Below are 26,403 nucleotides of genomic sequence, written 5' to 3'. Positions count from 1 at the left end.
GTATATAATAAAAAATTATAAAAAACAACTCGCGGCGTAGCGCAGGTACTATTCTAGTATTAGTAATAGAAAAGCACAGTTTTGAAAAAGTTGATGTGCTGCCGGGAAACACATTTAACTATTTAACCTTATTTAGATTTATTATTTACAATTAAATATCATTGTATTTTTTTAAAAAACAAATATGTTATTCTAAAAAACTTTATCACATAAATATTAATTAAATTTAAGCTTTAGATATATTTTTCTATTAAAAAATGATTTATTGAAATCATGAAATGCATGTGTAACCCACGCGGATCTCAAAAATTCAAGCGGAACGGATGCAAAGACATTTTGCGGCTCGAAAATATTTAAATCCGTTGCAGGATGGTTTAGCGGACGGGCTTTACCGGGTTAACAATTTTATTTAAATTATCCGGTTCATGTAGTTTTAGTTTTTTGCGATTTTTATCTGATTTGATAGTTCAAGATTTTGATAAAAATCTAACGATCACTAATTCGGTTCACATTCTATCCAGATTCACCAATATGTCAATCTAAAATTTATGGTGAAACAATTACTATTTTAAAATTTTCATAAATTTGATGAATTCAAACCAATATAAGTTTAAATGTTATACTAAATAAATATATTTAAAAATATAATAACTTAAACAAAAATTTCACTCCGTACAATAGCACGGGTTATTACCTAGATTCAGTATTATTTATTGAAACAATTTAATTTAAAATCTAAAAGTTAAGGTCTCTCCTTTTAGTTTGCTACGAGACACACGAAGTTTTTGTTTAACCATCTGTCTAACGAATCACTTCTTCTTCATCATCTTCTCCTCCAAGTTTTTGTTTCTTCCACTTTACCAAACGCTCCAGAAATTCTTTAACCTGCATCGCACATTATAAACATTGCAGTTAGTATAACACTATAATTAGCTAATGACGATGAAGTATAAATCTTATATGCAATTCATACATTTATTATTATTTTAAATCATGATAGAATATACCTGAGATGGGTCTTTGAGAGAGTATGAGGCGTAGGTCTCCTTCATAGTTTTTGAGACGACAATCCCAAAACCTTGTCCCCTTTCACATAAAACCTATAAAAATACTCTTTATGGCGTCAATATCACATCCTAAATCAACTATGCACGATGGTGTTTTGGTTTAGTGTACCTTAAAAGCATCTTCATCAGTACGGTCATCCCCAATGTAAACCGGTAACACATCTTCAGATTCTGCTAATCCTATTTTAATTCAACCAAACATATATATTTTCAGGTTAACGGATCTAAATAACATTAACGGAAAGTATGAATTACAAAAGTCAAATCTTAGAAAGGAATAAAGATCACACACCTAATGAGTTAAGCAAAAATTCGAGAGCCTTTCCCTTGTCCCATTTGATGGAAGGTCGGAGTTCTAACACCTGTTTTATCGAATTAATAATTACGGTTGCATACAATACCTTAATCAACTATTACATTTGATAAATTAACTTACGTGACTAGTCAAAAATGTTACCTTTTTGCCATGTGTCAGTCTCAGTTTCGGATAATCAATCAGAACCAATCTCACTTGCTCCGCTAAGGCAGCCCATCCCTGTGGAGCACAAACATGTTACATCATTCCGTACGTTATCGGAGACAGAAACGTTTTTTTAGATTTCTTACCTTTTCATCAACGCGACGAAAATGTACCGATAGACAAAACTTGTTGTGCTCAACCGTAGCTCCAGGGATACATTTTGTTTTTTCCTTTAAAACATTAACCACCTGAAATTGTATAGTATACGAATCAAATTCTCGTTTTTAGTTCGTCACAAGAGTTAAAGAAACCGAAGATTACGAAACTACAAAATGGAACCTCGTTGATCATTGGTAAATAGTCACTTGCAGGTTGAAACATGACTTCTTGGTTACTCTGCAATGACCCGATTAATCAGATAGTATTACAACAAATCTTGTCTCACAAATTTTCGGGAAAATTGACCAAAAATATAAATAAAAAACCTCATCAGTATTTGTCGGACCCTTAATGTCCATGCCGTGGCTCCCGGCGTAGTGGATTCCAGCGAGTTTCACAAAACTCTGAACCTGAAAAAAAACAAAAACATATCTCATGTAAGTATGTAACATTATACAGTTTACTACATCTATACACATGCACGTAGCAAAATCAAATATTGTCAAATATATTATTGTTGATGGAGAGTTTACTTTGTCTGTGCTTCTGCCGCTTATGATCGCAGTCTTGAAATGTAAAGCCACTTCCTTTACAACATCACGCATCTACAAAATATATCTATATTAGCGCTCAAGAACTAAACTCAAACCATAACATGATGAAGCAAGATCAAGAGAAAGAAAAAAACCTCGTCGGTTATGTAAGCTTTGTCGTGATCTTCAGTGATTCGTGAGAGAGTTCCGTCGTAATCAAGAAACATGATAATTTTTTTGCCTTGTGCGTCACTCATGATCTTGTCGAACATATCCAATGCCGACGGATGAAGAGCCTATAATCCAAAAATTAAAATTACTACAAAAAGAGCCTAAAATCCAGAATATAACCAGGTATTGGGACTGAGACCCGACTATAACCCCATGAAGAATGTAGTCATCACATAGCCCATACTTAGATTTTTTTTTTTCTTCTAATAAACCTATAATAATTTCGATTAGTCAAAGAATGTGTTTACGGCAAATATTGAACCTATAGAAAAATTGAATTTATATATTGTCTTCTAACTTTTTACCGTTAAACCATCAACGTTTAGTTTATTTTTGTTATTTATATTTATAAAAAAAAACAATAGGTGCTTGATGATCCAACATCTCTTATCTAAGCTAATAGATTCTAAATACTGGAATCCGTATTGGAAAATAAATTGTAAATTATATAGGATATATAGAGGTATTAGACATAGATACAAAAATTAGACAAACGAAAACTTATAAGAAAATAAATTTCAGACGACATCATTTGAAAGATCAAAACGTAAATGAAACAAATATTAAAAAAATGAATCGAAACAAATTTATAAATTTCATACTATATAACAAAATATAATAACTTACAATCCAGGAGCTTATCTCGTCATCGTTCTCGGATACGAGTTCATCAGAGGAGGAAGATCTGATACGTGTCGGAGACGAATCCCTCAACGAATCGACCAAAGTTTCGACCTTTCCGGTAACATTCTTAATCTTCATGTCAACGATCTGAGAGAGGTAGGAGTAACTCGGCGGTGGCGAAAACACTAGCTAGAGGCTATAATCTATGTTCTCAGTGGTTGCACAAACTACTCTTTAGGCTTTATTTATATAAAAGTAAAAGCTAATTTATAGAAGATGACATGCGCATGATATTTAATGATTTAATAAATATAGAAATCTATTCTCCTAATTAAGTAAAGATTTTTTGGTAATATAGAAAATAAATACATATCTTTGAATAAATCATATTTTAGTAAATGAGATTAAATTGAAACCTCTCATTTCTTTGAATATATGCATATGGAGTTTCCAGTTGTGTGACTGTTAAAAGGTTCATGCATGAGGAAAAAAAAAAGCATCAGACTATTGACTTTTTTTTTTAATATATAGAAACGTATTAATTATTTAAAATTTAAGGAAGATGATCAAACAATATGTATCACAAGATTTTTGCATTTAATGGATTCTGCTAATTAGTTTGACTAAACATTTCATAATTACTCTCATATTTCAAGAAAAAAAAAAAAAAAAAAAAAATTTTTCTCTTTTTTTTTTTTTTTTTTGACAATAACCACTTTTCTCTTTTACAAATGATGATAAAAACAAAAACAAAAAAGGATTTTTAAATGGGCCATAAATGATGATGAGAGCCCAAAAGGCCAAAAATTGGAGAAAATAATTTAAAAAAATAATAATAAAGAGCTTAATATATTGTATACGACGTCGTTTACGAGGTTCTGTGATTCTATTGCTTATTTTGGGGAAGAGCTTTTTGTAGAGAGAGAGAGGAGATTCCGAGAAAATAGAGAGAGATAGATCCTTGAAAGGTCAAAAGAGGTCAGGGGGATTGTGATTAACCCGTTGAATAATCTCCTTCTCTGGTCAAAATAGTACTAGTTTGAGAGAGAGAGAGCCTAAAGCCAAACCCTAAACGGCGAGTTAAGGAAGGGAATGGTCGGCGTGATGAATAGATTGAGGAATCTGGACGCTTACCCTAAAATCAATGAAGATTTCTACAGGCGTACTCTTTCTGGTGGTGTTATCACCCTCGTCTCTTCTCTCGTCATGCTTATTCTCTTCTTCTCCGAGCTTCGTAAGTTCATCACATTATTATATATACATACCCCTGTTCTTTTTTTCGTAGCTTTGGATCCAGTTTGATTCGGGGGAGCTTAAAGGTCGATGCTTTGTAGAATTGGAGCTCCAAAGTTTTGATTTTTACTTCTGGGTTTTGAGTTTTAATTTGTGGGTTTTTGTTTCTTTTTTTTTGTGTGTAGAGCTTTACATTCATCCGGTGACGGAGACTCAGCTTCGTGTTGATACATCAAGAGGAGAGAAGCTACGCATTAATGTATAATTTTGTTCATTTGCTTTTACTGCTTTTGAGTTTTTGTCATGGTTACTAGTTTTTGTAAAGGAATAAACTTACCATATACAATTTTTTGCAGTTTGATGTTACATTCCCTGCGCTGCAATGTTCGATTATTAGTCTTGATTCCATGGATATTAGCGGAGAGAGGCACCTTGATGTGGTATGTGCTGCTTGATTGTTCTTTTTCCATTCTTGTTTTTTTCAAGGCGAGATGTGTGTACACTTTGTCTGAATTTTGAATTATGTTGCAGCGACATGATATAATTAAAAGAAGATTAGACTCTTCTGGCAATGTCATTGAGGCAAAACAAGACGGAATTGGTCATACTAAGGTTAGTTTTTTAAAAAAGGTTTTGACCTTTCATTTTTCAGTGGCTATCTATGATCACATTGCAAGAAGAGTCTTGAGCGATGGAAATTGTTGAAGTTCTGTATTTTTTTTGCTTTGTTATATGTCTCTAATTCCATATTGCTATTGTTTATCCCCAGATTGAGAAACCACTACAGAAACATGGTGGAAGGTTGGAACACAATGAAACATATTGTGGTTCCTGTTTTGGAGCCGAACTGGTAAGCTTCCCAAAATCGATAATATGCTCTTACATGCGATACTAGACTGTTAGTTGCAGTAGAAAATCTTCAACGGAGTTCACTAGTGTTGATTCGATTATTTCCATTTTTAGTTGGTGAAATGTTTTTGATCCTCTTTACATGTTGTGGTTGTCATTTCTTACACACTTCACAGTCGGATGATGCTTGTTGTAATTCATGTGAGGAAGTTCGTGAAGCTTACCGAAAGAAAGGTTGGGCCCTCTCAGACCCTGAATCAATCGACCAGGTATACTGACATACTCTTAATATCAACAAAATTGGGTTGATCACGTTCCTTGATTTGAAAAAAGTACCGATAAGACATGGATATGGTCTTTCGTTTCATCACTTTCCATCTAGTTATATGATAATTCTTACTCATTCCATCTCAGTGTAAAAGAGAAGGCTTTGTGCAAAAGGTCAAAGATGAAGAAGGTGAAGGTTGTAATGTTCACGGTTTCTTGGAAGTTAATAAAGTTGCTGGGAACTTTCATTTCATTCCTGGGCAAAGCTTTCATCAATCCGGTTTTCAATTTCATGATATGTTATTGTTCCAGCAAGGCAATTACAATGTAAGAGAAGTTTAGTTCTTGTTTCAGTTTCTCTTTTATAAAGTTGCTCATATTTCAAATGGGTCTTGACTTCATTATATCTCTACACAGATTAGCCACACGGTCAACAGGTTGGCCTTTGGGGACTTTTTCCCTGGTGTAGTGAACCCTCTAGATGGGTAAACATTTCTTCCCCAAGCCGTTACTAGTGCCTGTTATCGCTTTTCCAGTCATCATATCTTCTGAAACTTTCTCTTGGTTCTCTCAGTGTGCAGTGGCATCAGGGGAAAGAGAGTGGCGTGTATCAATATTTCATCAAGGTATGCCTTATTTTTACATCATTTTCCATCAGTAACATTCTCAACTGGTACACAATACATTAGATAAATGTTTTCGAATAGGCATCAGTGAGATTTCTTAATGGCTATTTATTAGCTGAATTTGCTGATAGAGAAGTATGAGAATATTTTACTTGTTGAGATTCTTAAATGCAATTTCTTTTCTCCACCGGTTTTAGCTTTTGCGTACTATAATTGTTGACTGTAATGGTTGTGGTGTGGATGCAGGTGGTACCCAGCATATACACTGATGTTCACCAGAATACTATTCAGTCAAACCAGGTAAAAGCTAAATCACCAAACCTCTGTTTAAACATCTTGACCTTTCCTTTATGTTAAAATGTAACAAATGGGTTTTGGTTTTTGGCAGTTCTCTGTGACAGAACATTTCCAGGGTATGGAAGGAGGTCGCATGCAATCCCCACCTGGTGTTTTCTTTTACTATGACCTTTCACCAATTAAGGTCTGTTTGGAGCTTTTTGGTATTGTGTTAATAAAATACTAATGGAAACTATGACTCAAAAACACATTTTCATATGATTTGTTGTTAGGTGATATTTGAGGAGCAACATGTGGAGTTCTTGCACTTCCTAACAAATGTGTGCGCTATAGTTGGAGGTAATGGATTACATCAAACATTTTACTGATAAGTTATCATCAAATTCAGAACTAAATAACTATCTTTGATTTGCAGGTATCTTCACGGTGTCGGGAATACTAGATTCGTTCATATACCATGGACAACGAGCAATTAAGAAGAAAATGGAGATTGGTAAATTCAACTGAGTTGTTTAATATCCTCCACGTTCTTCATCAGTGACTGGAGAATCATCACGACGGGTTTTTACAGTTAGACATTAGGTTTGTATTTGGCGACAATGGGATGATCAACCGATTTAAAGAATTTTGTAGTACTGTAACATGTTCCTAAGGATCTGAACTTTTTTGCCTTTGACTATTCCCTATCTCTCTACATAGGCAACGTACAAAGTGTAAAATTATGTATCTTCCAAACAATTCAGACGAGTGTTTTCTTCAGTTTAATTTGAGCTTGTTTTTCAAAAGAAAAACACAAACGTAGCAGGTCTCTCTAATGGTGATACAATGTTAAGATGTTTTGTGGTTTGACCATAGCCAGTCTCGGGTTTTAAGAAAACGAGAAAAGTGTAATCGCCGCCTTATCAGGCCTGTCCTGGTTCCGGATGAAATGTTGAACCTTGGTAGCAGTTACCTTAAAGTTTGGATTAGTGATTTCTTAGATTAGCTCTCTATTTTTGAGTAATAATTCATATTTTCCCCTTCTTCTCTCCGTTACAAAAGTCACTTTTTTTTTTTTTTTTTTGTNCGTATGATCACAAACTCTGGTCCTCATCCAATGTCTCTTTTGTCTCCAATATGTCTTCTGTCTTCAATCTTGTTCCTGCAAGAAAGCATCATCATTACTCACTCTAGAATGAAGGCAAGTGCGAAAGAAGTGAAAGGAAAGGGATGATGCTTAAATATAATTACCATTCGTCTTAAAAGCCATGGATTGTTAGATCAAAATCTTTACAAATTAATAATATTAGAATCATAATACTTATCGATTTTTTTAATTCTAAGTAAAAATAAGAAATTTATGTTAAAATTTATAGTTTTCTCAAATTTCTATTATTATCTTATCAATTGTATAACTTTTATATTGTACTAAATTGGGACTAAATTTTTTAAGCAATTTATCGAATATTAACTTCTTATTGATTATTAATTTATCAAATATTAGTTTAGAGAGGTTTTATTGTTTCTCTTGTCATGAATTTATTTTTTCTTTCGAAAGTATTTTTATAATCATCCCCTATATAATTAAACGGAAGTACACAACCTTTTTTGTAGACTATATAATATTGGTTATAAGATTAATTATTTGATAGGTTATATATTATATGTAGGAGTTGTAACTATTAGTTAAATCTCGATTTCAAATCCTCTTAAAAAAAGGTATTTGAAAGAATAAAATAAAATCTTCAAAGAATATTTAATTAAAAATATATATGCAACAAAATCTCAAAAATTAATCCCTCTTCCGCGGATTAAGAATGATTTCTGATTATACTAGCAACAAAATCTCAAAAAAAAATCAAGTCATCATATTTAACATATGATTTTATTGCATAATGTTTTATTCACAACAACTTTTAAAAACAATCACATAAATTATATTTTATATAAAAATTACAATATAAATAAAAAGAATTTCAACTCATGCTCTAGCACAGATCCTAATCTAGTACTACTTTTTTTTTTTTAATCATAATCTAGTACTACTATATTAGTGGAGAAGTACAAATATGAAACTAACCTTAAAATGTGTAAAAAATTACATTCACTTGTCATTAGAAAAAACTTAATTAGTTAATTAATTAATCTTTATTAATTATTAATGTAAACAAAAAAAATCGTTGACAGATCAAATTAAATTAAATTTACAAAAATAAATAAAATCTATTCGAATCTAAACTAATTTGTACTTGAAAAATATATTATTAAAAAATTAACAACTAAGATTTAAAAAATCTAATCAAAGAAAATCTACAACAATAAATTTTATCAACATTTATATCAGTTTTGTTTAACAGCTTAGATTTTAAAAATTAATAAATAACATAATACAAAATAAATTATTACAAATTTTCATTAAAAAAAGGTTCAGTGCGCGGTTTTCTGCGGGTTAGTTAGTACCTAGTTATTATTATTTCATTAGCTTTTCATTTGAATTTGTTGTAGATTTTAGAAAATCTTTTCGATTTTTTTTTAATATTGTTTATTATTTGATATTAACCCATTTGGCCTTTGTAGAATTGGATGGTTTTGTTGTTAGTATGAGAATTATTTGCTAGCCTTTCATGGTCACTCAAGGTCATACAGTATGACTTGTGAGAGAGCATGTGTGACTCTCCATAAATTTTCATTTCACAATCAACCAAAAATATTGTGATTTTCTAATCTATATTTAATTCCACATTGGAGATCACCTTACTGGCTTATTCCAAACCATCGTCACTAAACGTGTATTCTTTTTTTTTATTTTCGCAATTTAGATATAAGAAAACTTTGAATTAACTCAACAATAAAAAAACTACAAAATATATTTAAAACAAAAAAATTACATTAAAAAAAAACAAACTCGCACGGTCGAAGCATGACAAAAAAAACCCAGCTCAGACCGACGCAGAGATTAACAATAATTACAATAACGTACATCAACTTATTAATATTAACACAAAAGCCCTCTAATAATTAAAAGGTCCCTGCAATGACCAAAAACTTCCATCGCAGAGACCTCTAAATTCCCTAAAATACCCCTATGCCATCAACTAATTTACAAGACTACGAAGAAGATGACTGAAGAATCGAATCCCAATCGATCTCGTACGACGGATACTTCTCCAACGCAAAGTTCTCATTCCACGGCGGCTGAATCTCCTCCTCCGCATCACCAAACGTCAGATCCGACAACGGCGACGAAGATCCACCAGATCCGTAGCTCTCCGTCAACGGCGGCGAAGATCCAGCGCTAGAATAATCCTCCGATTTAACTCCCGAATCCGCCGCCTCCGTTTGTTTCACGGCGGCGGAACATCTCCGAGAAGTAGCCTTCTTCGTTGATTTCACCTGTTTCTTCTGCGTCGTCTCAGCTAAGTTTTGACAGATAGCTTCAAGCTTAGCGTCGACGGAGGATTGAAGAGGCTGATACTCGCCGATGTTGGATCCGTTATGACGGAGGTTAGGGAAATTAAGCCGGGCGAAATCGCCGCGCAGCTTAAACGCAGCTTTGTCGTAAGCCAAAGCAGCTTCCTCCGCCGTATCGAAGGTTCCGAGCCAGAGACGAGTTCGGTTCCTAGGCAAACGGATCTCCGCCACCCATTTACCCCAGTGACGTTGTCTCACTCCTCTGTATAGCTTCATCGGTTTAGGTAATGAAGCTCCGGTTTGTTTCATCGAAACCGGTTTAGGACTGAGATGGAGATCAGACCGGTATGATGGAATCGGAGTGGGTAGAGTGGAGAACGCAAACGCGGATGATGAATCGTTGTTGGAAGGGCTTTTGATAAAAGGTAAAAGCGCTTCCATTAATTCACCGCCGAATGGATCAGATTGGTGAAACGTTGTGTTGTTACTGATACTGTAAAAATCCATAGAAGTTGCCATTTATATATTTTTATAAGCTAGCTTTGTAGTAAAAAAAAGTAAAAAATAAAACTCCTGGTTCTTGTAAAAAGTAAAGAACAAGGTTTTTCTAGAGAGGTTTAAAAATAAACAACCTCTGTGTAGATTTGAGAGGAGGGAATTAAAAAAATACCCACACAAACGATTAAATCTACAAGCAAAGAAGAAGATCAAAGATAAAAAGATTGATCTCTTTCAGAAAATACCTGGCTTTTTTAAAAACAGTTTCAAAAGTTTGATTTGTTGTTTAAACAAGTAAAAACCAAAACCATTCAAAGACAGATTATAAGCAGAAAGAAATCGAAGAACAGATCTAAGGGGTGGATTTGCACGAAATAAAAGTTCAGGAGAAAATCAGAAAGAAGAAAAACTTTTTTGGGGAAGAAGACACTCAAGTGTTTGGTTTTTTTATAAGTGAATAACTCTCAGCCTCACCGATGATGCACACTTATCTCTTCAGCTTGGCTCTTGTTTATATAGGAGGCCTGGCGTGTAATATCATCACTATTATTTTTATTTTATTTTATTTTATTTTGTATCTCCTCCTCGTATTTCTCAAAATTTAAAATTAATCTAAAATACGTATAATAATTTTGTTTTTGCTCTTTGTAATATACTAGTACATCGGATACTTTCCTTAAAGATTATTGCATGTTGACAAAAATTCAATAATTACCTCGTATCAGTTACTGAATTACAGTAAGCTCATCCAATGTTTCTGAAATAAACATATTCAGTTTGATATCCAAATACTAATTCGTTTGATGGAGATAATATTTTTAGTTGAGCTAACTAAAAGAGTTTCGTTTTACAATTGTTGAAATAATTTCTACAAGTTTCGTTTCACAAAAGCTAACTTTTACAAGTTAAAAACGATTCTACAAGTTTATCTGTTATCGAAGTGTTTTAATTCTACAAACATTAATTTTGTGGAGAGTCTTTTCGATCATTATAAACATTGACACCTCCTTTACGGGACGTTTCTTTTCTTCCGTGTGCGTAGGATTTTAATTTTGTCTCTTATTCAATTCAAAACGTAGTGGATGGACACAACTCCATAAACTTAAGAGATTAGATTAAGGCCCTGTTCTTTTTATAGTCGCTCATAGAGCGACGACGACCAACTTAAACGACACTGAGAACAGCAATTAAAAAGTAAAACGACAATGGAAAAGCAAGATGACGATGTAGATATTTCTTTTTGAGTAAGAAAAAGTGTCGCTGGGGTGAAAGAAGAGTCGTCGGAATTTCTAGCGACTGCTGCAACAAATTATTTTAACAGTACGGCAACTCTTGGCGACTCTTTTTACAACGGCAGCGATAGTTACGATTCCGTTTGTGTCTATTATTTATGTCGCTGTCGCTAATCCAACAAATTAAAAACGAACAGGGCCTAACTTTTTTTTGGTTAATCCATTGTTTAGACATTTCAACGTCTATCTAAACGGTCACAACTATTTAAATATCGATTTTCTTTCTTTCTTATGAGGACGTCTAATTAATCAACGATGTGTTAGTTAAACAAGAAGAAAATACAATAATACTTTATGAAAAAAACTCTAGTCGACATATAAAATTAAATTAAAATTTGGTACAGAACTCAAGAAAAACAAACAAAGTAAAACAATAAAACTTCTAAAATATATATATATATATATATATATATATATATATATATTTTGAAAATTTTTGGAACTGAGATAATCCAAATTAATAGTATGAGTATATAAAGCCGGAAATAAAGAAAATTATCAGGAGACACGCACGTAGACTTTATGATTGTTAAGCAATAATTTTGGCTCTCAATGTAATGATGATGATCATGTTAATGTTAATGGGTGGTTTAGACTTTTTATTAAGATAATTTATCATACAATTTTTTTTAAAAAAAAAAGAAGCGTCTAGAGGGTTTGAATGAATGGCTGAGAACTTCTCATATGTCCATTAACCTATATTAATTTAATCATCCATTTGTACTTAGGTAGTGAATGGTAACACAACTAAATGCGTAATTCAAGCAAAAAGTAGAAAACCGCTAATAGGTCACCATTCACAGTTTTGTTTATCAATTTGCATTTTGTTTCATTAAAAAAATTGTACAGTGTGCGTTATTCAAAACATGCATAACTACATCTAAAAGATCAAAAACGCACTTCAACTTTTCAATGTAGACAATACCATGCGTATTTGCAAATCCGCACCCAACAGTTAATAATATCATTTAATAATAATAGAATATGTATATAAAATTAAACATACAACACAAAAATATTATCATACACAATTCTTTTATATCACTCAAAAAGTTGGTTATATTTTCTTTTTCCTTTTTTCATTCAAGTATCCATAATTATTTGAAAGTATTTTTTTATAGTTGATTTATTATTATTATTAGTTCAAAAAGTTAAGCTTAAAATGTGTAGTTATGTAATTAAGTTATGTTTTAGCAAACAACTTTTTTTTGACAAGTTTTAGCAAATAACTAATAAATGCAATTTAATTATTTGAAACAAACAATCAATAGTTTATTAGATTAGATTTATAATAATAATAATAAGAGTAATTATTATTATTATTATTATTATGACTTTTTAGTAATATGTAAAATTTATAATAAATACAAAATTATGTCCAAATATAGTCAATTTTAGCGATATAAATGTGTTTTTAACATATATATATATACTTTATGAACCGCAATTACGTTTTTTACCATTCAAACATTCTATTTTAACCCGCAAATAGTTTTTTTCACCAATCAAATTTTATTATGTACCGCTGATTTTGTATAAACCGCACTTGTCCCGCAAACCGCACGTACCGCAGTTGAACCGTACCGCACTCCAAAACCGCTTTCCCCGCACAACCAAAACCGCAGTCACCATTCGGACCCTTAATATCACATATTTCATCATCATACGATACTATTGATGAGTCGTCGCGTAACTTAATTTATTGCTTCGTGTAATCGTGACGCAAATTGCAAAGTTGAGAGACTGCGGTGCCGTAATTTGCAATGACCCAAATTTGAAAAAGAGTAATACTACTATGGTTTCGTATTTAAATAGCAATTCTAACAATAATGTATATATTATATATATATACATAATTATGCTGTTAATTCGCTGTTTACAGGGGTTGAAAACGTTAAATCGTTTTAAGTTTGCAAAAAATAATAAGTTTACTATAAACTGAACTAAGATCAACCAGTTCATATATACAAGATGTAAGGCAGAACAACTTACATCTATATCCGATCTAAAATCTCTTATGTTTTCACGAAAGAGTAGTCTGAATCTAGAAACGCCGCAAAATATTGTTATTACATCATTGAAATGAACCGAAACAGTAAAACTTTTGAAACAAAGCTAGGACTAGGAGAATATAAAAGGATAAACAATATAAAAATATACAGCACTATAGGAGAAGACGCGCAGAAGGAGGCAGGCACCCATGTGGGTGGCTCGTGTGCGTGTCGCCAGTTTCACCATTACGATGCTGATTAGTACTGTACTGTCTTTTACATATATTATTATTGTTCTATATATATATTTTGTTCTTAACTGCTTGCTTTTCTGAACATTGCATCTACTACGTACGTGTAATGACTTACTTGTCTAAGAGCTATTGTTCTTACTTCGTTATATATGTTTTTTAATTTCAATATCTATATTAACTGCGCAAACTGAGTTTATCATCTCAACGAGTTTGAACTTTGAACCAAGAAGCCACTCATATATGATTTTGTCGAGATATCGGCAATCAGTTTAGCACACCATTATCTTTGAACTCTTTCTTTGCTTAAATAAATTTAGCTATAGCTTTATATAAATAATAAAATAATGGTTAATGGAAAAATTAAAAAAGTGAAATATTAATAATCTCCTACCTACGCATGGAAAAAGGAAAAGCAACAAGATCTCCTACGCATAAATTTCATACTAATCCAAATCCGGGCGAGCGTGTCAACAGGGGGGAAATGAAAAATAGTCAACTGCAAAATCATTACTCAAGTCTTAGCTGTCTTAATAACTGACAGCTTTTTTGGCTTACCTATTTTTAATCAAATGATTACTGTACTCTCTCTCTCAAGTTCTCTCTGACATTTTGTTGAGGGTAAAATGAAATGACTGACAGTTTTAAATTATTCCTTATAACTTGTCTATAAGTAGTCGTTTGATATCTAAGATTCATTGCATCTAAATCAAGTAATACATGCAATATAAGGTAAAAGAAAAAGAGAGATTCTGATAAAAAGTAAAAAAAAAAAAAGAGTAGATCCGATTTGTGACTAATGGGTCAAAGTAAGTGGATCCGATTGGAATTTTTTGCTTTTGGCATTGAACTTTTGCGTTTTAATGCTCTTAACGCGGTTTCCGTCAAACGCGTCATCAGTTTGTACTGTTCATTTGACTCTCTCTCTCTCACCTTAAAACTCCACTTATGATGATGTCTCGGCCTCTTCACTTTGAAAGATCTTACTATTATTTTCTCACCTAATTTAGTTTATATTACTAATACATTATACATAACATATGAACTCTAGTAACTAGTAGACAAGTTGGTACAATACAAATGCATGTGAAAATGTGTGTCTATGGGGTGAAGTGAATTTACAAAAAAAAACTATATTACTAAATAAATGATTTTTTTTTTTTTTTTTTGGTTTTTGTAATATCGAAAAGAGGGTGACGTTGTTTTCAGAGCAGGTGCACGTTGTTTCATGAGGGAAAGAGGAATTTGCATGTGGATTTTAGGTGAATTGTCTCCGTTCGTTTCTGCATGACATATGGTCCATATCGTCTGCAGACTATTATACAATATTGATAATATTACAAATCGTCTGCAGACTATTGTACAATTGATAAATTAGTATTACAAATGGAAAATGAAATTGATATATTGATAATTGATATCAAAAGCTTGGTTAGCTAGGTCGTATGTTTCTTGGACAAGATGGTGCAAAAGTTCTCAAGGATGTGTGTTTGATACCTACGTTAGCAAGTTATGCATCCAAATTGAAAACCAATAAACCGGGAAGAATTTCATATTATATGAAATATTTCGAAATAGTCCTACACTAGCTATGAAATTCATTTTACGCGTTTAAAAAAAATACAAACTGTTATTGTCATATGAAAGTCTATTTATGTCAGTATAGTGGGTTTGCATCTAATTACATGTCAGTATATAGATAACGTGGTCCGAAATAAAAGGACGTGATTTATTTGCTAATGCATCATATAGCAAGTGCGCATTTCCTTGATATACTGAGCTTTGGCATAAAAAAGAGGTTTCACACTTTTACTTTTGTAGCTAACACTTGTTGCTTTTCATAACTTTTGTCATTCACCTAACCATCTTTGTCTATTTGTAACCGATGACATTTGTAGCCTTGTAGGTCGATCTAATCATTTTGTATCTTTAAAATCTAACAACAATAAATCTAACATAGAATGATGTGACAGATAAATGAAACTGAACAGAAAATTCGTGCTAATGTTGTTCTATGTTAACTACTGTATATGGATCAAAATATCTAACCCTTTTTTTGTTTTTTCTGTCAAATTGGGTTAGATTATGGTTGTATAATGATGATAATATGATGATCGAGAAATATATAAAATAGTGTACATCGTTAACAATCTCAAACTAGAAGATGGTCGTCTGAATGGGCTACAAGATTAGGCCCATTAAATCTTTGGAGATTAGAGAATAGTGCAACAGCTTGATTAATCCAAAGTTCATAAAGAACAAAATGCTTAACTAACCCAATAAAATTTTCCTATTTGGGGTATAGTGATTAGTGAAGTTGGCAGGACTTTAGAAACGTGGTTGGTATGTAATGTCAGAGAGCAGTTTGACCATCACATTCACATTTATTACACAACCAAAGATCAAATCAAGAACAAGTCAAACCGGGTTTTATAATTCCCCCGGTTCAGTTCAGTAAGTCCACGCTCTAGATCAAGAAACAGAATCTGTACTTTTGAAAAGGTGTCTGTATCTTTCCTCAATCGCGTGTCACGTGTCATTGAGCTCTCTCATCACATTGTCCGTAGCCGCCCTGAAAAAAAATCCGTCTACTACTACTACTACTTTTTCTTACAACGAGACTTTGATTCTTTTAGACCGAAACTTAAGATTTCTCTCGGTCTCAATCTTTGCGCTACTAGTACCATATCTACGCTTTGTGTTTGACCCATTCGACCAGATCTCATCGCTGATCATCCGCTCTAAATTCATTTTTTTTTTTCCAGGTAAGTTGATGTTCTTTAACTTTTTGATTTCTTGATTATAAACTATCTTAGAGTAAGATCAAGTTCAGATGTTAATTATAGCTGTCATTGCATAAAGCTTGATTCTGCTGTCTCTAATTCGATTGTATTTGATCAGAACAAGTACTTCGTTCTAATTCTAATTAACATCGTATTATAGCTTAATTAACTTCTTAACCACGGGTAAAATCTACCTCTATTTTTATGCATTGATTATTGTATCATCCTTGTTTTGCAGTATAAAATCTCTTTATTATGACTTTTTTTCTCTTTTTTTCTTTTTCTAATCAATTTTGGTTGCACCTTTGTTGAATTTCAGCAAGATATGAGTTCTGATTCAACAAAACCAGAGGATTATCTAAACAAGGTTATTATTATATACTTGCTCTGTGATGATTGTTATTTTTTGATGTGTGAATCAAATATTATATTGCATGTTGATGATTAAGAGATTGTGTATTTTTGAACAATAATAGATAAATGAAGTGAGGACATTACTAGGGGCATTGCCTGAGAAGTCATCTGAGTTTTGTTCAGATGCTGCCATTACTCGGTATTTAGCCGCTCGTAATGGCCATGTCAAGAAAGCAACTAAAATGCTTAAAGAAACCTTGAAATGGAGGACTCAGTACAAACCTGAGGAGATTCGATGGGTAATGTATTCCTAACTTCAGTAATTATCCAGTCAGTTTAAACAAATGGTTCTCATTTTTTTCTTGTTATGTGAAATGGTTATAGGAGGAGATTGCAAGAGAAGCTGAGACCGGGAAAATATACCGAGCTAATTATACTGACAAGTATGGAAGAACAGTTCTGGTTATGAAACCAAGTTCACAGGTATGATTTCTTATCTCCATTTCCTTTCAAATGATTCTCTCTAATACTTTTCTGTTGATACCACGTTTTGAATTTTACACTACAGAATACAAAATCTTATAAAGGGCAGATTAGATTCTTGGTCTACTGTATGGAAAATGCAATCTTGAATCTATCGGATAACCAAGAACAAATGGTTTGGTTAATCGATTTTCACGGTTTCAACATGTCGCATATATCTTTGAAAGTGTCTAGAGAAACCGCTCATGTGTTACAAGAACATTACCCTGAACGTTTAGGCATGGCCATACTATACAACCCGCCTAAGATTTTCGAACCTTTCTATAAGGTTAGTTTCAAAATGTCTCTTTGCCCTATAATGCAAAAGTATCATGAAGCTTGTTGACATTAGTAAAGGAGATTTGTGAATATGCAGATGGTGAAACCGTTTCTAGAGCCAAAGACATGCAACAAGGTGAAGTTTGTCTACTCAGATGATAACCTCAGCAAAAAGCTTCTAGAAGATCTCTTCGATATGGAGCAACTTGAGGTTGCATTTGGTGGCAAAAACAGTGATGCAAGTTTCAGTTTTGAGAAATATGCGGAGAAAATGAGAGGAGATGATTTGAAGTTCTTTGGCAACACCACTGTGGTGTCATCAGCCTCAGCTCATTTGAGCAACTCAGATTCTGAAGCTTCAGACTTTGAGAATACGAATTTGGAAGACAAAGAAGATGAGAAGATCAAGAATGGAACTTTGCAATCTCCTTTGGATACAACAAGAACCTCTAAACCTGAAGCCTGAAAACATAAGAAGCTAATACTTAACTCATCAATTACTAAGTTGGAGAATATCGTCGAGATCAAAACCATATATTTTTGTTCACCATAAAAACATTTAGGCTACATGGAGCTAATTAGTTACCTATGAAAGTCAACATAAGCATGTAATGGAGATATGCGAAAACATCAAATGAATAAATGAATGGATGAGCTATATGTAACAACACCTCCCAAAATGGTGCCATTATCCAATAAAGATGAAGCTAATTAATTAATATAGTAATATCTACACTTACAGGATAAATTAGCAGTATCAATCTTCACAATAACCTAGTTTCTTCACAATAACCTAGTTTTAGATCCGAACCGACCCGAACCCGCTAAGACCCGAACCGAATCCGAACAGATTTTTCTGTTTACCCGAATAGGTCCTAAACTGCTCTACCCGAAAAATCCGAACCGAGTACCCGAATGCCCATGGCTACAAGAAACGAAACACTCCCAATAGTTTGTTTTTAAAAACAGACAAAACTAGTAGTATCGAAAATTCATAGTTTGCAGATGTATATAACACGAAAATATATATGATTAGTGGTGATGGTTGGAAACGTTTCTGTTCAGCGAATGAAGTAGGCGCAGGTGAGTCTCTAACTTTGGAGTTGATCCGAGGAGGGACAAGTCCTTTGCTTAAGTTCGTCTCCAAGGTTAGTGTGAGCATCAAAATAGCTTGCAATCTTGTTCGTTTTGAACTATCTATAAGTTGGTGTTACTAAACAAATACTTGTATTCAGATGGAGCAATCACCGTCTGAAGCAGAGGCTCGGCCACACAAGCGAGCTCGAGTCCAAAGATGGAGTCAGGAGAGTAGAAGACTGAAGCATGGCGTCAGGCAGAAGATAGCTGAAGAGGGAGAACCTTCTCGTCGCACTCGGTCGTCTAACAAGTCTATTGGTGATCAAGGAAAGCTGCAGCACACGCAGTTTTGCTCTATCTTAGATCATGTGCCTAAGGTGAGACAGAGCATTGAAGAAACTTTAACTAGTATCAGACGGTTTCGGGCTAAACTCGAGACAAAGGAACAGAATCTGGAAGCTTTGTTACACGAAATCGAAAACTACCAAGTTATGATGTGAAACTTAATCTACGGTTGTATGGGAGCTCCCACGTAATAACAACATCTAGCTAGGATTCCATCGTTGAAACAGAGGCTACAAAAAGATAGCCACCAACATTGAGTTGATATAAATGACACTCTACTTCAGCTACTGCAAAAGCCATAATATTAGTATAATACTAGATTATATTAGTCCAAATGTTACTATAAAAGAAAGAAAAAAAGAAGTATGCTGCCCAGTAAACGAGGTCACTTATTACCACCAAAGAGAACAAAAAGGAGTGAGACGTTTAAAATGAAAGAGAGTAAAAGGAGTCACACTCATTAAAACAGGTTAGCTGGAGCTTTCATTAATAAACAGGAGCCGTGCAAGGATTACCAAAAGACACTCATAACTTATTAGACTTGAGTCGATCGGTTTTGGTTTTGTTTTCTTGGAAGCTATAAAAAAAAAAAGAATTTCTTTGAACAATGGCGGATCCAGTTCTTCAACCTCCTACAAACCCACATTTCTTTAAGCCTCTTCTTCCCGGCTTCGACTCCTTCCTCGTACTCTGACTCTGTCTCTCTTTTACGAGTATAGCTTATTATGATTTAATGGTTTCGTTTAAAATAACTCTTTTGCATGTTGTTGCAGACCATCCCTGTGAAGTTTCACTCGGTATACTTAGAAGGAAGAAACGAAGGAAAGACAGTGGAGCTAAGGTCCGACGCGTCTGAGATAAGTTGGAAAGTTGAGATGGAAGGTCGGAAACTCACCGTCGGTTGGAAAGAGTTCGCCACCGCACATGATCTCCAAGTCGGAGATGTTATCGTTTTCAGACATGATGGAGCTTTGGTGTTCCACATCACTTGTTTTGGACCCAGTTGCTGTGAGATTCAATATGTACAAACTTGTGACCACGACGATAATCTTGATGATGATGATCAAGAAAACATCAGTAAGTTGTGCTCTGTTTTAATCTTCCCATGGAATTCGCCTTTTTTTTGGTTATGAAGATTTAAAACGTTCCTTCTTGTTTGTGATATATTCAGGAAACTTGTCGATGAAGCAGAGTCTAAAAACAGAACCAGAGTCTTCAATAGACGAAGACAAAGATTACATGGGTAAGTCAATGGGTAAGAAGCGGATTACTGAAGCAAAAGCAAAGTCTATTTCATCAGACCAGTCTTGTATGTTTCTTCCATCAAAACGCCTCTTCTTCGTTTCTCCACTGCAGAATTAAAGAGTGTTTCCACTAAAGATTGCAACAAAGGAAAGAGAAACAAATCTGGTGACAGTAGTCAAAAAGTTCCATCATCATCATCTTCAGCAAGTGAAGGCCGATTTGTGACACTAACTGCCACACCATCCAGTCTTAGAAATAGTAGACTTGTAAGTTAAAACAACTCTCTTAGAGGAGTTTTGTTCCCTTGGTTTTGGTTATCAGTTCATGCTTTATGAAGTTCACGTAGTGTAATCTTATTGCCTCCTTTGTGTGCAGCATCTTCCAAAAAACTTCGTTAAGGTTAACCGAATGAAAAACCTAGGAGGGAAAAAGATAACTCTGTTGGACAAGCATGGAAAAGAGTGGCCAGTGAAATTAGTCATGGAAAAGGGAAATACACAGATGCGTTTGGGTTTAGGGTTAAAAGAATTTTTCAAGGCTAATGGCATTAAGGCACATGAATCTTTAGTGTTTGAGTTTGTTTGGGAAGACAAGACAACTCTTCCTATACTTCAAATCTGCTCCAACTTGCCCTGTTATAGTGAACTCGTAGCCTAAGCAGTATGAATCCAATGTCTAGTTAGGTAAGAGTTAACTGTGTCTGTATTTGTCGACAACATATTTTATAAGGGTCTTGAAAACAAGTAATAAGTTGTAGATATTATAAGCCTTTAGTACCATGAGTCAAGTAATGTAATCTGCAGTAATATTGTACGGTAAAATTTGTAAGTTTTCTGCATAACAATATTTATATAAAGTTCTATGTATAATCCATTGCATCAACCCTTACGACCTCCCTATAACATTCAAAAGTCATTACAGATGGTGATGATGATGATTCTTGTTGTGAGACATGAAAGACAAAAGCTTCACCATGTATAAATTTAAGAAGGTAGAGGTAGAGACTAGAGAGGATTACTAAAAACACACTTTCTCATATATTTATGACTTGGTTGATTGTTCGTTTGCTCTGAGGAAGAAACAAGATTATTCTAAAGTTTGTTAGGTCCGATGGTCTGAAGAAAGGAAGCAACAAGATTATTCTAAAGAATGAAGGAGGAAAAACATGGACACTTCATCATACTTTTCACTAAGTAAAAGCCGATTTGTGAAACTATAAGTCACACCGTTTACTATTGTAGCTTTTTCCTATTTGAGACTCACACCAGCCAGTCTCAAATTTTGTAGACTTGTTAGTTGAACGGTTCAACTTGAACCAACTCTCAAATACTAAGGGTAACAAGATTGCAGATGCAGGAGGGAATAAGATAACTCTGTTGGACAACACATGGACACTTCATCATACTTTTCACCAAGTAAAAGCCGATTATAGTAGTCCAAATGTACTACTCTAAAAGAAAGAAAAACTAGGCTATTCAAAATCACAACCAATATAATCAAACTTCAACTATCAAAATCGATTTTTGCCCAAACAAATGATGAAGAGTAGAGAGAATCTATCAGATCGTTAACACTTAACAAATCTTCTATAGCCTTTCTTTTGCGAGATTACAAGTATATACGTCGCCGTTTTAAATCGAATTAACCATTTATTTAATAAACCGGTTTAATTAGTTTATTTTAAAATCCGTAAACCCAAATTTAATAAATCCTTACGTATTTGTGGGGTGCACGATGTAAAACCAAATTAGTTAGTAGGATTAAGCTGTTTTTTTTTTGTTTTTTTTAATTAAGGATGTAAATGGAGGAGATTAGGCTTGTACTTGAGTACTTCCATCACTACTTGTATTGCCCATTGGGCTTTTTCAATGGCCCAAAAAAAAAGATGTCGGTGTTTCTAAGTATTTATTTAAATTTCCTTTTCTAGGTTTTCCTTTTTTTTACTTATCGTCGTTGGTTTTGTTTTACGGATCATCTGAAAAAGACTTCTAGGTTTTTAATCTCTCTCTTTCGCTAATTCTGTAAACTCTCTCTCGATTCGTTACTCTTGGATTATCGTTTATCATCATCTCTCTCAGTATGGATTTCGAGGGGCCAAGGAGATACTCACAGTCAAGGAATTTTGTTGGAGGAGTCAAGAGACAGCCGCAAGCTTTCGCAGCAGATGTAGTTTCGAGAAGACCTTCTTATTATGCGCCTTACGACAATACAATGAAGAAACAAGGTCCAAATAAGTTTTCAAGGAATCTGGTTTGGACGTCAAAACAGTACAAATCTCCAGATCAAGCCAATGGGTCATCAACAAAACCAAAACCACCAGTTTTAGGCCGAGGATGTTCTGTTTCTGTGTCGTCGTCGAGAAAAACTGCTATTTCAGACACCAAAAAGAGTGTATGTTGTAAGTTTTGGATAGCTGGAAACTGCAAAAAGGGTGAGCAGTGCCAGTTCTTACACTCTTGGTCTTCTCGTTTTCCTGGATTGGCCATGGTAGCTTCTCTTGAAGGACACAAGAATGATATCAAAGGGATCGCACTCCCTCAGGGTTCTGATAAACTCTTTTCAGTCAGTAGCGATGATACATTGCGGATTTGGGACTGCCATACTGGTCAGTGTGTACATACCATCAACCTCCAGGCTGAGGCTAAGGCCGCAGGTTCTCTAATCAGTGAAGATTCATGGGTTTTCCTCGGCTTGCGTAACGCTGTAAAGGCTTTTAATGTTCAATCCAGTAAAGATTTGCATCTTGACGGTGTGGTTGGAGGTCAGGTGCGTGCAATGACTGTTGCTAATGGAATGCTTTTCGCTGGAACAAGTTCTGGCACTATATCAGTCTGGAAAGCTAATACTACTGACTCTGATGTCTCTGATCCTTTCAAGTACCTCACATCTCTTGAGGGACATCATAGTGGTGAAGTCACTTGTTTCGTTGTTGGAAAGCAACTACTATACTCTGGTTCTGTCGATAAAACAATAAAGGTGTGGGATCTCGACACCCTGCAATGTGTAATGACACTGAAGCAACATACCGACACTGTCACGTCACTCTTATGCTGGGAAAAGTGTCTGATCTCGTCTTCTTTGGATGGGACTATAAAAGTTTGGACTTGTTCTGAGAATGGAAGCTTGGAAGTTACTCATACACGCAGACAAGAACAGAGTGTTCATGCTCTTTGTGGGGTGCACGATGCAGAGGCCAAACCCATCATGTTCTGCTCTTACCAAAATGGAACAGTTGGTATTTACGACCTACCATCTTTTGAAGAAAGAGGAAAGATGTTCTCTACGCACACGATCACGACACTCACAGTTGGTCCTGGAGGATTGCTATTTAGTGGTGACAAGACTGGGAACTTGCGTGTATGGAGCTTAGCTGCTGGCACCAAAGTTTAGTCATTTTCGACATATGAATTTATGATCTTTTTTGTAATATATGACTCAAAGATTAAATATTGTTTGTCAAATTTTTTTGTAAGAGTGTATGAATTGAAACATGAGTACTATAGTGTTTTCTGATTATGAATACAAACGTTTTTGTTGTTATGCAATTAAGACCAGTAAAACTACAGATTTATAAATGTATCACAGAATAATACTGAAGAGTTTTCCTTTGCTTAAAGAGTTTGGTAACAATAACAAAGACGACATCAACAAGTGCGAGGCTTGTAAGAAGGAACAGTGACGTTTTGAACATTGATCCTTCAGGTAACAGCAGTGGATATGTCACATATGAATGAAAAGAACCAAGAAGAAATAATAAAATCTATATTCTTTGTAAACGCCTCTAAGGTCCTAAGCTTGAGTTGAGTAGATCAATAACCAATCTTTCTTGTTAAACTTCAAGAACAGATTACTTCACTGTCCTCCTCTAGCTTCTGTCTGTATTGAGCCAAACTCTGCAAGCAAAGGAAACACTCAAAACCACATTGAAACAAAGAAATCTAAAATAGATGAAAAAGAGAGAAATGATGCCTAACCTTGGTATAAGCATAAACACCAGCTTCTGTTGGACCAACAGGGCTTCCTCGCTTCATGAATTTACCTTCTTTGAAGATGTAGAGAAGTGGTATACCAGTTGATAGCTCTAGACTTATCACCTACAAACCAAAACACACATAGAGAAGTTTAAGTAATTCCCAAAAAAAAAAAACCCAATGATCAAGAATGAAGCCTTTTGTCACAAACCTCTTGGCAAGTCAATTTGTCAAGATACATTATGATAGACCGCAAGGAGTTCCCATGAGCAGCTATCATTACGTTCTTTCCAGCTGCAAGCTTTGGTTCAATCTGCAAATTCGATATCTGAAGTTAGTAAGTGAATGAAACTAAGAAAGAAAAGTTAGAATGAGATTGTTCATTTACATTGTCTTGAAAATAAGCAACTGCTCTCTCAGCACACATCTCTAAGCTCTCTCCTTTTGGAGGTGGGATATCATAACTCCTACGCCATTCATGAACTTGCTCTTTCCCATATCTTTCGGCTGTTTCTTGCTTGTTAAGACCTTGCAATTCTCCATACCTATATATATCCAAAAAAAAAAACGTCAGAAAGCTTCTTTGACCGGTTTCAAAGCATCTGATATGTTTGGTAGATATGTTTTACATTCTTTCATTGAGCTGCCAAGCGGGTATGACAGGAATAGATTGGTTTTTAGTTTCATCACTAAAGACTTGACTCCAAGTTTTCGCCTGCTCGCTTTCATCGTGCAAGATGATAGGAACCTAGATGATTTTGTTCCACATATCAGTTACAAACCCCAAAAGACAAACATGCTGTGCTTGGTTTGGTTTTCAGTCAGAGATACCTTCTTACGACGGTGTTGAATCATAGCAAGCATTGCAGTCATCTGAGCACGGATAAGAGAAGATGTGAAGATAAGATCAACAGGTATGTTACTAATCCTCTTCCCTGCTTCAATAGCCTCTTCAATACCTTTCTCTGTCAATGGTACATCAACACAACCCGTAAAAAGATTCTTCTCATTCCATAAAGACTCTCCATGCCTAATCAATATCAAAGCTGCTTCATCTAAAAACACATCAAAAAAACATAAAACTTGTTTCAGATCATATGTTTTCTAATTAAACTTGAGAGGAATCCAAAAGCAGAGCAAAAAGAAAGATACTTGATTTTTTCTGGGAAAAGTCAGGTACGTTCTTGGAAGGAGACAAGAGAGTGTTATAAGAAGAAACAGATGTCTCAGTCGTAGAAGAAGCCAGTGCTTCAATCTTGCAAAAGTTTCTCATTTTTGAGGTGGTATGATTATTACAACTCAGTGAAGAATGGATCTTGAATCCTTTCGAGATTGGCTCTCGTAATAAACACTGAGAGATAGTGGAAGAGGAAGAAGAAGATGAACGGTGTGCAGCAAATGAAACGATTGATTGTTGAAACGTAGCCGTAGCCATATTCTGAAGAAGAAGAAGAAGAAGAAGAGAAAAAAGAAATCAAAATGTTAATTCTATAATTAGCATACACTAATTTTGGTGATTGAAGATCTAAAAAAATTGATACTGAATCAGAGAAAACCCTAAAAAAGACAAGACAGAGTAGAAGTAAACTCTTGAGTGTGATCACGACAAAAAAAAACCACTAATAGCAATTAACGGTAGAATTTTAATTACATAGAGGTCTAATTGGGTAGAAACAAAACACGATTAAGAAGAGCTAACACATGACTGACTCAAGAACAGAGCCCCAGTAAATTACAAGAAGACGAAAGAAAGACCCAAAGAAAACAAAAAAAAAATTGCTTTTTGTAGACAGAGACAAACCTGGTCTTAATCAATGTGTCTCGATGATACCAATGAAGATGAGAAAAATCCACAAATCACACCTAATACGAAAGCTCTCTCTCTCTCAATGCGCCTCTAAAAAGGAGGATTTTAGAAGGTTTTATATATATATATATATATATATATATATAGGCTTCAAAATATCTTCTTCTCCTTTCTAGTTCTTGTTTTTGTCAAGTTTCTATTTCTAGTTTTCTGCCTTCAATTTCCAAGACCAAAAAAAAAAAAAAAAAAAAA

The 26,403-nt window shown here is 34.2% G+C and overlaps 8 protein-coding genes across 9 annotated transcripts; 5 read left to right on the top strand and 3 right to left on the bottom strand.

Moving 5' to 3' along the window:
* Positions 672 to 3,289, bottom strand: LOC104756571 (probable trehalose-phosphate phosphatase C). Its single transcript, XM_010479179.1, has 11 exons — positions 3,078 to 3,289; positions 2,375 to 2,515; positions 2,220 to 2,291; positions 2,013 to 2,096; positions 1,867 to 1,923; positions 1,674 to 1,775; positions 1,525 to 1,602; positions 1,360 to 1,429; positions 1,177 to 1,247; positions 1,008 to 1,100; positions 672 to 885 (listed from the first exon to the last, which is right to left on the bottom strand). Exons 1-11 carry the CDS (start codon positions 3,210 to 3,212, stop codon positions 802 to 804), a joined length of 987 nt encoding a protein of 328 aa, XP_010477481.1. The 5' UTR covers positions 3,213 to 3,289; the 3' UTR covers positions 672 to 801.
* On the top strand, positions 3,971 to 7,111 carry LOC104756570 (endoplasmic reticulum-Golgi intermediate compartment protein 3). The gene is made up of 13 exons (XM_010479178.2): positions 3,971 to 4,308; positions 4,493 to 4,566; positions 4,664 to 4,747; positions 4,839 to 4,919; positions 5,077 to 5,157; positions 5,333 to 5,425; positions 5,571 to 5,750; positions 5,841 to 5,908; positions 5,998 to 6,049; positions 6,296 to 6,349; positions 6,438 to 6,530; positions 6,619 to 6,685; positions 6,762 to 7,111. The coding sequence occupies exons 1-13, from the start codon at positions 4,167 to 4,169 to the stop codon at positions 6,851 to 6,853; spliced, it is 1,161 nt and encodes a 386-aa protein (XP_010477480.1). The 5' UTR covers positions 3,971 to 4,166; the 3' UTR covers positions 6,854 to 7,111.
* LOC104756569 (ethylene-responsive transcription factor RAP2-13) lies at positions 9,195 to 10,722 on the bottom strand. The gene has a single exon (XM_010479177.2). The coding sequence runs from the start codon at positions 10,253 to 10,255 to the stop codon at positions 9,434 to 9,436; it is 822 nt and encodes a 273-aa protein (XP_010477479.1). The 5' UTR covers positions 10,256 to 10,722; the 3' UTR covers positions 9,195 to 9,433.
* Positions 16,263 to 18,376, top strand: LOC104756568 (random slug protein 5). Its single transcript, XM_010479176.2, has 6 exons — positions 16,263 to 16,533; positions 16,871 to 16,918; positions 17,028 to 17,204; positions 17,290 to 17,388; positions 17,474 to 17,716; positions 17,804 to 18,376. Exons 2-6 carry the CDS (start codon positions 16,877 to 16,879, stop codon positions 18,170 to 18,172), a joined length of 930 nt encoding a protein of 309 aa, XP_010477478.1. The 5' UTR covers positions 16,263 to 16,533; positions 16,871 to 16,876; the 3' UTR covers positions 18,173 to 18,376.
* LOC104759353 (B3 domain-containing protein REM8-like) lies at positions 18,735 to 19,283 on the top strand. Its single transcript, XM_010482295.1, has 2 exons — positions 18,735 to 18,854; positions 18,942 to 19,283. The coding sequence occupies exons 1-2, from the start codon at positions 18,735 to 18,737 to the stop codon at positions 19,281 to 19,283; spliced, it is 462 nt and encodes a 153-aa protein (XP_010480597.1).
* Positions 19,702 to 21,198, top strand: LOC104756567 (B3 domain-containing protein REM7-like). The gene is made up of 5 exons (XM_010479175.2): positions 19,702 to 19,813; positions 19,902 to 20,205; positions 20,300 to 20,371; positions 20,485 to 20,639; positions 20,749 to 21,198. The coding sequence occupies exons 1-5, from the start codon at positions 19,736 to 19,738 to the stop codon at positions 21,028 to 21,030; spliced, it is 891 nt and encodes a 296-aa protein (XP_010477477.1). The 5' UTR covers positions 19,702 to 19,735; the 3' UTR covers positions 21,031 to 21,198.
* Positions 22,343 to 23,903, top strand: LOC104756566 (zinc finger CCCH domain-containing protein 59-like). The gene has a single exon (XM_010479174.1). The coding sequence runs from the start codon at positions 22,453 to 22,455 to the stop codon at positions 23,761 to 23,763; it is 1,311 nt and encodes a 436-aa protein (XP_010477476.1). The 5' UTR covers positions 22,343 to 22,452; the 3' UTR covers positions 23,764 to 23,903.
* LOC104756565 (2,3-bisphosphoglycerate-dependent phosphoglycerate mutase) lies at positions 23,961 to 26,396 on the bottom strand. 2 transcript variants are annotated; one of them, XM_010479172.2, is made up of 8 exons: positions 26,146 to 26,396; positions 25,497 to 25,782; positions 25,176 to 25,399; positions 24,974 to 25,092; positions 24,733 to 24,889; positions 24,556 to 24,657; positions 24,348 to 24,467; positions 23,961 to 24,266 (listed from the first exon to the last, which is right to left on the bottom strand). In XM_010479172.2, the coding sequence occupies exons 2-8, from the start codon at positions 25,777 to 25,779 to the stop codon at positions 24,210 to 24,212; spliced, it is 1,062 nt and encodes a 353-aa protein (XP_010477474.1). In that variant the 5' UTR covers positions 25,780 to 25,782; positions 26,146 to 26,396; the 3' UTR covers positions 23,961 to 24,209. The 2 variants fall into 2 exon arrangements, with proteins under 2 accessions (XP_010477474.1, XP_010477475.1); XM_010479173.2 differs by lacking the exon at positions 26,146 to 26,396 and adding an exon at positions 25,996 to 26,110.

The sequence above is a fragment of the Camelina sativa genome, chromosome 17 (genome assembly GCF_000633955.1).
Source record: "Camelina sativa cultivar DH55 chromosome 17, Cs, whole genome shotgun sequence".
NCBI lineage: Eukaryota > Viridiplantae > Streptophyta > Magnoliopsida > Brassicales > Brassicaceae > Camelina > Camelina sativa.
This window is presented reverse-complemented; position numbering and strand designations above follow the sequence as displayed.